Here is an 11265-nt window from a genome sequence, read left to right as displayed (position 1 = left end):
CCTATCTGCATATGTGTTTGAAGCTCTACCTTCAAAAGTAAATTTACAATTAAAAGCTATTTTTTTAGGTAATGACCTAAGCAATCTTATCTCAGTATTCTTTTTAGGGATATCTGATCTCAGTAAGAAGCAGGCCATGGAACATCACACAGTCGCTATAAGCTGAGTAAATGAAATGGGCCTTATGACATAGCAGAGCTCTTAAAAAGGCCGAAGGGGGCAAAGGCCGTCAGGTCCGTGTCCAAAACCGAGCAAAACCTCAAAGCGAAGACAAGAGAAGGTCGCTCGCCACCGAGGGGAATGGCGGCGCCGCCGGACAGCAAGTCTGATAAATCCCCAGAGGAGCTCCTGTGCGCGGCGGCGGAGGCCGGCAACGACGATGCCATCGCCGAGCTCATTTCCACTGGCGCCGACCCCACCTACTTCGACGCATCCGGCATGACGCCACTCATGCGCGCGGCCACCGGCGGCCACGCCGCTGCCGCGCGGCTCCTGCTCGATGCCGGCGCGCCCTGGAACGCGCTCTCCCCCGAAGGTCTCTCTGCGGGTGACCTTACCTCCGACCCCGCCACATACGACCTGCTCCTCGACCACGCCCTGCGCTCCGAGCTCATCCTCGGCACCGTCGCCCGCCGCCAGGCGGCCCCCGCGAACTCCTCCGACGGCGTCCCCGCCGAGACCTACCTCGACTCGAGGGTTTCGTTCAGCGAGGACCGGGTGATGGATGCGGAGAGCAAGGCGGTGATGATGGAGTGGGAGCGTCCGCTGATGGAGGCGCACGCGCGGGCGGTCTGCGCCGCCGGCGGCGGCAAGGTGCTCAACGTGGGGTTCGGGATGGGGCTCGTGGACCAGGCGATGCAGAGGTACGAGCCCGAGGAGCACACCATCATCGAGGCCCACCCGGAGGTGTACGCCCGGATGCTCAAGCTCGGGTGGGGTGAGAAGAAGAACGTCAGGATCCTCTTCGGGCGATGGCAGGATGTGATCCCGCAGCTAGGCTCATATGACGGTATGATAAAATCATTCACTTTTCTAAAATTCATTGTTGCCATTTTGAGCTTTGAAATATCCTGTTGCTTGCTTGTTTGGGGACAGATGCAAATCTGCAAATTGTTGGTGTGTTACATAATCCCATCCGCTCTTGCTCATGATCATATGTTAATGCTGTTCCCAAAGAAAATTTCGATGTGTCGCATGCTTTTTGGCTGTTATAGTCAGCTGAAAATTTCGATGTGATGCATGTGAAGTTGTCCCTAGGTGAAGCTACAAATTGATAGCGTTTCCGAGGTGAATTTTTATAACAGGGGCCTGACTTTGTTGATAAAGTAAGGACAGTGCAATATATCGAGGGAAACAAAACACACATGAATAACAAATACCCCTGTTATAAGTTACATCAATTTTCTCTTTAGTCATTCTCCAATTCCGGCCTTTGCACCACGGCTTTCCTCCAAACCTCTGATATTAAATCTCCACAGAATATTGTATTATGATTTGTGAAGAATTGGGCAGAGCGCCTACCTTTCTCTTTAATAAAGCTGTTCAAAGGTGGAAGCTACAACTTGATAGAGTTTCTATGGAATTTTTTTTTCTGTGGTGATCACAAAAAATAGTAATAAGAGTTGAAGATGCCAAGTTTAGTTGAAATAAGTCTCAATTTTCTCTTTTAGAAGCTCTGCTTCTGAAGAGAAGTTATGCAAATGGTACAAATGTGCATGCCAATCTTTAGTTATCATCTCCAATTTTGACCTTTGCACCTCAGGCATTCCTCCAGACCTCCGACAAAAAAAGTTATATCTGAAATAGTCACCAAATTTTGTATTATGATTGTGAAGTCGTTTCACTTTTCATATCTTAATGAATTGGGCAGAGCGCATACCTTTCTTGTTAAAAAGAACTTGTCAAAAGGTGGAAGTTATGACTTGATAGAGATACCAAGGTTAGCTGAGATAAGTTCCAATTTTCTCTTTTTGAAGCTCTGCTTCTGAAGAGAAATTATGCAAACGGTACTAATGTGCTCAATCTTCGTTTACTCTGGTGACAATGCAGTAAGGAATTTGGTAGGAGTTATTTATGTCAAGGTTGCATGCTTTTAAGGGCTGCTCAACCAGTTTATGTGTTTTAGTGTTTATTTTGTGCTTGTGGTGAGTTTTCCATACAGGTAGTTAGAACAAAAGGTGATGTGCAATTGCAACAACAACAACAGCATGTTGGTGTAGGCTAAAGGTGGAAGGTACGACTTGATAGAGTTTCTATTGAATATTTGTTTCTTTGGTGATCACAAAACATAATAATAAGAGCTGAAGATGCCAATATTAGTTGAAATAAGTCTCAGTTTTCTCTTTTAGAAGCTATGCTTCTCAAGAGAAGTTATGCAAATGGTACTAATGTGCCAATCTTCATTTACTCTGTATGCTGGTTCGTCACATCATGTGTCAATGCACTACGGAATTTTATAGGAATTATTTATGTTAAGGTTGCATGCTTTTGGGAGCTACTCAACCAGTGTTATGTGTGCTAGTGTTTATTTTGTGCTCATGGTGAGTTTGCCGTACAAGTTAGTTAGAACAAAACGCAATTTGCAATTGCAGGTCTATAGTGTATGGTGAAATTTCAATCATTAAAAGAAGCCAATGTAGTTAATTCTTCATCTTATGGTTTCTAGAAGTAGATAGTGTACCTGGATGGTTTAAGTGGACAAATGGTTGTAGAATGGTACGTCTTCTGTGATGATTATGATGGAAATAAATTGTTCATGGCACGAGGAAGCCCTGTCCGCGTAAAATAATTTTACAATACTTATCCTGTGAGTACCATGTAAAGAGTAATTATTCTATATTTTGTTATTGCTGAATAAAATTACTGGAACAAAATTATTACATAATGGAGCATTGTTTCGATACTTCGGTTTCTGACAAGAGTTAGTCATAATGAGAAGTATTTAGTCACGGCATGGTGAATGTATCGCAAGGGTGGACGGCTCAGGCTGGAGCCACTCCACAACGTTATATCATTGTTATAACAACAAGACAACAGCGGCTTAAAAACTTTGATTTCAAACCAGTTGGATGTTGGCAATTTGGATTTCATGGTTGCTTGCAACAGAAGTATCTACTAGGATGGTGTGGTGTGTCTTTCTACACTGTCTTTTTATACTTCCGTGTTCATCAATTGCAGTAGCTATATTGTGATTTCTGAAGTCTGTGAATCATATTCCCCAGTTATCTGTTCACTGATTTGACTGTTGAAGAAGAAATGGAAATATATCAAATATTAGTGTGAGATAATTCAAACCATGGTCGCTGTATTTTGTGGATAACTTGCTGAATTGTCGCACCAGAAGTAGTAACTTTTTGTCGCTGCATTTAATGGATGACTTGCTGAATAGTGAGCACTAGAAGTAACAACTTTTTTTTTTGAAATCAAGTGTTGAATAAGTCAAATGGTGTCTTGTTTGTCTTTTTACCTACACAAGCTTAGCTTTCCTTCCTTTATCTTTTGACATAATCAAAGGAATAGCAAGAAAGGAGCCTGTAAGCAACTGAAATTCGTGTTTGGTATGAGGGATAAAAGTACTATTCAACAAACGGACTAGATAGCAACCTGTTTCTGGTTTGTCCAACAAGAATCTCTCAGGATTCATTGTCACTGACAAATATGTGCAAAGAATAGAATATTCCAATCAGAGATCTTCCCCATTCACACTCCAAGCACTTAATTCCTTGTTCATAAACAGAAGTAGCTATATTGTGATATGTGAAGGTTCTAAATCTACTTCCCAGTTATATGTTTAATGGTTTGAGTGTTGAAAAAAGAAATGGAGATAAATCAAATATTAGTCTGAGATAATTCAAACCAAGGTCGCTGTATTTTGTGGATAACTTGCTGAATTGTTGCACCAGAAGTAACAACTTCAAGTCTTTATACCATGGTCGCTGCATTTAATGGATGACTTGCTGAATTGTAAGCACTAGAAGTAACAACTTCACCTCTTTAAAATCAAGTGTTGAACAAGTCAAATCATGCGTTGTTTCTCTTTTTACCTACACAACATGCGCTTTCCTTCCTTTATCTTTTGACATGATAAAAGGAATAGCAAGAAAGGAGCGTGTAAACAACTGAAAATTTGTGTTTGGTATCAGGGATACAAGTGTTATTCACCAAACGAACTAGATAGCGACCTATTTCTGGTTTGTCGAACAAACGTCTCTCAGCATTTAGTTGTCACTGAGAAATATGAATGTGTGCAAAGAATGGAGTGTTCCAATCAGAGATCTTGCACTCCAAGCAGTTCATTACTTGTTCATTAACAGAAGTAGCTATAACAAATATGAATCTGTTCTCTGATTTGACTGTTGAATAAGAAATGAAAATAAATCAAACATTAGCAAAAGATAATTCAAACCGTGGTCTGTATTGTGTGGATAACTTGCTGAATTTTGAGCACTAGAAGTAAGAACTTGATCTCTTTAGGACTGAGCGTTGAATAAGTCAAACCATGTGCTACTTGTCTTTTGACCGACACAAGCTGAGCTTTCCTTCCTCTATCTTTTGGCATATAATCAAAGGAATAGTGAGAAAGGAACCTATGAGCAGCTGAAAATTCGTGTTTGGTATGAGGGGTGCACCTATTATTCAACAAACTAACTAGATAGTAACCTCTTTGTGGTTTGTCCAACAAGAGCCTCTCAGCATTTCATTGGCACTGACAAGTATGAGTCTGCGCAAAGAAGGGGATATTCCAATCAGAGACTTCCTGATTTACATAACCCAAGCAGTTCATTCCTTGTCTGGCAAGCTAATGGACTTTGGAAATAACAACTTTAGTGGTCATATTTTATAATTTCTTTGCTTGATTGGCTACTCACTGTAAACCTGAAAAATCCAGAAAATGGTCGTTGCCAAACCCTTATAACTGCTACATCTTTTTGGCGTATGCAGGTATATTGTGATTTGTGAAGGTTGGAAATCTTACTTCCCAGTAGTCTGTTCATTGGTTTGAGTGTTGAAAACGAAATGGAAATAAATCAAATATTAGTCTGAGATAATTGAACCCATTGTCGCTGTATTTTGTGGATAACTTACTGAATTGTGGCCAAAGCAACAACTTTATCTCTTTAAACCATGGTCGCTGCATTTTATGGATAACTTGCTGAATTTTGAGCACTAGAAGTAACCGTGGTCGTCTGTATTTTGTGGACAACTTGCTGAATTTTGAGCACTAGAAGTAACAACTTTATCTCCTTAAGAGCAAGTGTTGAATAAATCAAACCATGTGCTGCTTGTCCTTTGACCGACACAAGCTGAGGTTTCCTTCCTTTATCTTTCGACATATAATCAAAGGAACAGTGAGAAAGGAACCTGTAAGCAGCTGAAAATTCGTGTTTGGTATGAGGGGTGCAGCTATTATTCAACAAACTAACTAGATAGCAACCTCTTTGTGGTTTGTCCAACAAGAGCCTCTTAGCATCTCATTGTCACTGACAAGGATGAGTCCGCGCAAAGAAGGGGATATTCCAATCAGAGACTTCCTGATTTACACAACCCAAGCAGTTCATTCCTTGTCTGGCAAGCTAATGGACTTCGGAAACAACCACTTTAGTGGTCGTATTTTAAAATTTCTTGACTTGATTGGCTACTCACTGTAAACCTGAAAAAGTCCAGAGAATCGTCGTTGCCGAATCCTTGCATGTTCTAACTGCTGAATCTTCTTGGCGTGCGCAGGTATATTCTTCGACACCTACGGGGAGTACTATGAGGACATGAGGGAGTTCCACGAGCACCTCCCCAAGCTGCTGAGGCCCGGAGGGGTCTACTCCTACTTCAACGGGCTGTGCGGCGACAACGCCTTCTTCCACGTGGTGTACTGCCAGCTGGTGGCGATGGAGCTGGCGAGCCTCGGGTACTCGACGCAGTTCGTCCCTCTCCCCGTCAAGGACTGCCTCAAGGCGGAGGTGTGGGAGGGGGTGAAGCAGAAGTACTGGCAGCTGGACACCTACCACCTCCCAGTCTGCCAGGCAGAATCTGAATCAGAGTAGTAGAATTTGGCCCTGCCGGTGCTGAATCTGTGTCACTGGTGAATGGTGATTAAGATTGTACTGCTAGCTGGTTCGCTGTTGTGCGTTTGTTCAGGATTAAGCCAAGCTTGCCTCCTTGTGGACTATGATCGATGAAAGAAAGAACTGCCGTGGAAACTTTGGTTCGTGGCATGGATTCTTCTTGCCATTTTCGAGGTATATCTGCTGCTGACCGGTGATACCTTCAGTGCTGCCAGAAGCATCAGCTCTGCGAGGACGCTTGACGGCCAAGCTAGCCTGGGGTCTCTCTCATCATCCTCTCGGAACATTCCGCGACCCTGACGCGCGGTGATGCTCGCGGACAGTTACGGCACGCGACATTCAGTTTTGGGCGGCGAAAACGTGACGCTCCGGCCGTTTATCCGTGATCCTGAGCCGTGGAGCGCCGGGCTATCTCCCTCTGTGCTCTGGACGCGGGTTCCTCGCCAGCCACACGCTGAGGATGTGTTTTTTTTTGTTTTTTTTGAAACTCGGTGAGGATGTGGTTACTGGTTAGGCAGATCCCGGGACCAAAAACGACCTGCTTTGCCAAGTATACTGGTCAGAGCCGGTCAGCCAGTCAGCTGGCACTACTATTAGTAGCACCACCCACCCACCCACCTACATGGCTACATTCCTTGGACTCGGCACGCCTCCTCCTGGACGGTCTTTCGCCGTGGGCGGGGAGATTTGGGCGCTGGCAAGCGGCGCACCGGCCGTGACGCGGGCCAGCGATCGGTCGACCTCGACGACTTTCTGGCCACGTCGTTTTCCATCTGGTCCGAAAGGGCTCGTTCGTTCGTTAATGGCCAGGAGCACCCGTGCCGCCCCGCCACTACTCCGGTCGGTGGCCCGCCGGGTTCGCTGCACGTAGCGGCGGCAGACCCACCGTGGCTCCCGTGGAAGCGGCAAGTATGCAGAGATATTCATGCGTTTCGCCGAGCGAAGAACAGCACTCACTTTTCCCCGCATTTCACCGTGCGGCCAGCGAGGAAAGAGTGTTTAAAAAAAAACGGAGGCACTGGCCAATGTGAAACGAAGGCAGAATCTGGATCAGAGTAGAATTTGTGTTAACCGTTCGCTATTGTAGTACGTACGTACGCACATTTGTTCAGGATCAGGTCAAGCTTGTCCGCATACGCGTGCGCGTGGGTTGTGGTCGACAAGGAACTCCCGCGGAAATCCTGGTTTTCTGGCTGGGATACTTGTAGCATCAGATAGTTTGGCACGCACGCTTAGGGCTCCTTTGATTCAAAGGAATTGCATAGGATTTTTTGAGAATTTAAATCCTTAGGAAATTTTCCTGTGATGTTCGTTTGATTTGTAGGATTGGCATTTTTAGGAATTTTTCATAGGATCCATTTGTACTACATTTTGAAGAAAAATTTCCATCCACTCAAACCTCTTTGTAGAATTTCTTTGTTTTTCTCGTGCTATCAAACATTCTTTCAAATCCTGTAGGATACTATGAGACATGTCACCTTATTCCTGCATTTTTTCTATTCCTTCATTTTGACAATCCTGTGAATCAAAGAGGCCCTTTAACGGCCAAGTGTGTCGTCGGGTCAGCGCAGCGGGCACGCTATACTGAAACTACTTGCAAGTTGGAACATGGAGACGAATGTTTTTCCGTGATCCAAAGCTTGGAACGCCCCCCGGTGGGCTTTCTCCGTACGCTCTGCACGCGAGTTTCCTGCGTAGAAAGGTAACGAGCATACTAGACAGTCAGTCACTCAAGTAGCTAGCGCCACAGTCGTTGCCACCATCCATCCACCTACATTCCTTGGACTCGTGAGCGGCGGACGCGGTTGGTCTCGTCTTTTCCTGTGGGCGGGGCGGCATGGCGCACGGCGCGCACCGGATGGCACCTCTTGTTGGAATTTTGCTAGTAGGCCTTTGGCCCAAAACCCAACTAAAATTCTGAAATTCTCTTGGCCCATTCATGCACACATGTGAGTGGAGTGAGTGAGGCTAAAGTTTAGTCCCCCCCTCCCAGAAGTTGAGAGAGAGTTGCATCTCTTTATAAGGTGAGCTCTTCTACCACTTGTATGAGCATGAGAAGAGGAGATCTACACGCGCGCTCCTCCTCCTCGCCTCGCCTCGTCCGACGCAACGCGACGCGACGCAGGTTGCGGGATTAAGCCGAGCCGAGGACAGAGCTATGCACGTTGTCTATATTTTTGACGGACGCGTTAATTACTGAACTCCCACGACCTACCCGGCCCGCACTATATAGTCAAGCAGACGTCTACCCTGGCCGCTGCCGCTTCGTATAGTTTCTCACCACCGTTCCAGATCATTGCGCCGCCAAGCAAGTCTTCTCCATCCCTCCTTCCGGCGTGCACCGCGAGAAGGGACAGCAGGCCTCCGGAACCCCGCCTCTCGTGATCCTGTACGGGAGAGGGGCGATCAGGTTTTTGGGGAGTGCACTCGCGCGACTGCTGGAGCGACGACTTCGCGAACGACGACTTCTTCCCCGACCTCGGCAACCTCGTCCTCGACGACATGGGCGACAACGTCAACGCCGGCGGTGCTGCACCCGCTGCACCGTATGTGATTCTACCCTTCTTGTTCGAGATCGTGATAGAATTCATGCTTCTAGTATGTGCCCTAGATGTGATATGTTCATCTGCTATGCTAGTTCGCATGATTAGTTTAATCTCTGCTGTTGTGGTCATGATTTATCTTCTGTTTATTCGGATTAAATCTCGTAGTAATTTGCTCATATTTCCAACAATCCAAAAACCTGATTATAGGCAATTTACTCCGAGTGGTTTTGCTGCGCATCTGAAGCCGCCTGCCTTTAAGGGGGCGCAATATAAGAGGTGGCGCACGAGAGCAGTCTACTGGTTTCAGACCATGGGCTGCTATGATGCCACCAAGGGCAAGCCTGAGGGCGATCTTAATCCAGCACAGCTGGAAGCTTTTGAGAAGATCGATACCCTCTTTAAAGGCGCTCTTCTGAGTGTTCTTGATGACTTCATTGTGGATTCGTATATGTCGTTTGACAACGGCAAGGACATGTGGGTTGCGCTCGAGGCCAAGTTTGGTGCCTCGGACGCCGGCAGCGAGTTGTACGTCATGGAGCAATTCTATGACTACAAGATGACTGATGAGCGCCCTGTTGTACAGCAGGCTCATGAGATACAGTCGCTCGCAAAAGAACTTGAGTACTTCAAGTGTGTGTTGCCGGACAAATTTGTTGCCGGAGGCATCATTGCCAAGCTTCCACCTTCGTGGAACAATTTTGCTACTTCCCTGAAACACAAGAGACAGGAGTTTTCCGTTGCGGATCTCATTGATACTCTTGATGTTGAAGAGAAGGCGAGAGCAAAGGACACATATGCTCGAGTTGCTGAAGGAGGTTCTAGTGCCCACATGGTACAGAAGAAGAACTCCCAGCCCAACAAGTTCAAAAACAATAGGAACAAAACTCAGGGCAAAGGCAAGTTTGATACAAAGAACAAGCCATCATATTCTACCAACTTCAAGAAGAATTCTCATAAGAAGGGGAAGGGACTTTGCCATGTCTGCGGTGATCCTAATCACTGGGCTCCGAAGTGTCCTAACCGCTTTGAGGAGCGTGAACATGAAAAGAGCGGCAAGTCCGCTAATGTTGTCATCGATGATACTGATATGAAGAAATCAGGGTACGGTATTTTTCCTACCATCCTTTCAGTATTTCAATCCCCTGATTGGTTAATTGACACCGGTACCAATGTACATGTTTGTGCTGACGCCTCCATGTTTTCTTCTTACCAGGCAACAGGGACTTCACCCGTGTTGATGGGAAACGGGTCACATGCCATCATTCGAGGTGTTGGTACGGTCGATCTGAAGTTTACTTCGGAGAAGACTGTGCGTCTGAAGAACGTTCATCATATGTCGTCCATCAATAAAAATCTCGTTAGCGGTTCCCGTTTATGTCGAGATGGTTTTAAGTTGGTTTTCGAATCCAATAAAGTTGTAATTTCTAAGTGTGGACAATTTGTTGGAAAAGGCTATGAGTGCGGAGGCTTGTTCCGCCTATCTTTGTCAGATATTTGCACTAAAGTTATTAATAATGTTTGCCACAATAATGAGTCTGATATTTGGCATTCACGACTCTGTCATATTAACTTTGGTTGCATGACGCGGTTAGCCAATATGAATTTAATTTCGAAAATCTCTACTGTCAAAGGCTCCAAGTGCAAGTATGTGTGCAAGCTAAGCAACCTCGCAAGTCACATAAGACTGCAGATGCAAGAGACTTGACGCCACTAGAGCTTATACATTCTGATCTTTGTGAGATGAATGGCGTGTTGACAAAAGATGGAAAGAGATACTTCATGACGTTGATTGATGACTCCACTAGATATTGTTATGTGTATCTTCTGAAATCAGAAGATGAGGCTTTGACTTTCTTTAAAAACTATAAAGCTGAGGCAGAGAACCAACTTGATCAAAAAATTAAACGGCTTAGGTCCGATCATGGTGGAGAGTATTTTTCCAATGAATTTGATCTGTTTTGTGCGGAACATGGTATAATCCATGAGAGGACGCCTCCCTACTCACGCCAGTCAAATGGGGTAGCCAAAAAAAAGAACCAAACTCTAACTGATATGGTTAACACTATGTTAGACACTTCGGGTCTATCCAAGGAATGGTGGGGGGAGGCGCTAATGACTGCGTGTCATGTCCTAAACCGAGTTCCCACAAAGCATAAGACCATGACTCCATTTGAGGAATGGGAAAGGAAAAGGTTGAAACTCTCTTACCTACGTACTTGGGGTTGTTTGGCGAAAGTCAATATACCAATTCCCAAGAAGCGCAATCTTGGACCAAAAACCGTGGATTGTGTTCTTCTGGGCTATGCTTTTCATAGCATAGGCTATAGATTTTTGATAATAAAATCTGAGGTATCCGACATGCATGTTGGTACGATTATGGAATCAAATGATGCAACTTTCTTTGAGGACATATTTCCTATGAAGGATATGTCGAGTTCATCAAATCAGGAGATACCTACTCCATCTAGTGAGGAATTCACTGTAATTCCTGAACCCACCATTGCGATGGAACCCGTTGAGAATCCTATTGAGGGTAACAATGGAACTCCTGTGAGGAGTAAGAGACAGAGGACAGCAAAGTCTTTTGGTGATGATTTCATTGTGTACCTCATGGATGACACATCCAGGACTATTTCAGAAGCCTATGCATCTCCTGATGC

General features: G+C 45.1%; 1 protein-coding gene across 1 annotated transcript; it reads left to right on the top strand.

Annotated features, from left to right (window-relative positions):
- Nucleotides 1-246: 246 nt before the first annotated feature.
- LOC119303236 (protein arginine N-methyltransferase 2-like) lies at nucleotides 247-6215 on the top strand. Its single transcript, XM_037580343.1, has 2 exons — nucleotides 247-1009; nucleotides 5725-6215. Exons 1-2 carry the CDS (start codon nucleotides 301-303, stop codon nucleotides 6036-6038), a joined length of 1023 nt encoding a protein of 340 aa, XP_037436240.1. The 5' UTR covers nucleotides 247-300; the 3' UTR covers nucleotides 6039-6215.
- Nucleotides 6216-11265: the final 5050 nt, after the last annotated feature.

This window comes from Triticum dicoccoides, chromosome 5A (assembly GCF_002162155.2).
Source record: "Triticum dicoccoides isolate Atlit2015 ecotype Zavitan chromosome 5A, WEW_v2.0, whole genome shotgun sequence".
Taxonomy (NCBI): domain Eukaryota; kingdom Viridiplantae; phylum Streptophyta; class Magnoliopsida; order Poales; family Poaceae; genus Triticum; species Triticum dicoccoides.
This window is presented reverse-complemented; position numbering and strand designations above follow the sequence as displayed.

What these genes read in the sequence shown, in the direction of transcription:
- LOC119303236 (XM_037580343.1), top strand. Translation starts at nt 301, where the DNA reads ATGGCGGCGCCGCCGGACAGCAAGTCTGATAAATCCCCAGAGGAGCTC. An exon ending in GCAGCTAGGCTCATATGACG is followed by an intron (nt 1,010 to 5,724) that starts GTATGATAAAAT and finishes TGGCGTGCGCAG; the next exon opens with GTATATTCTTCGACACCTAC.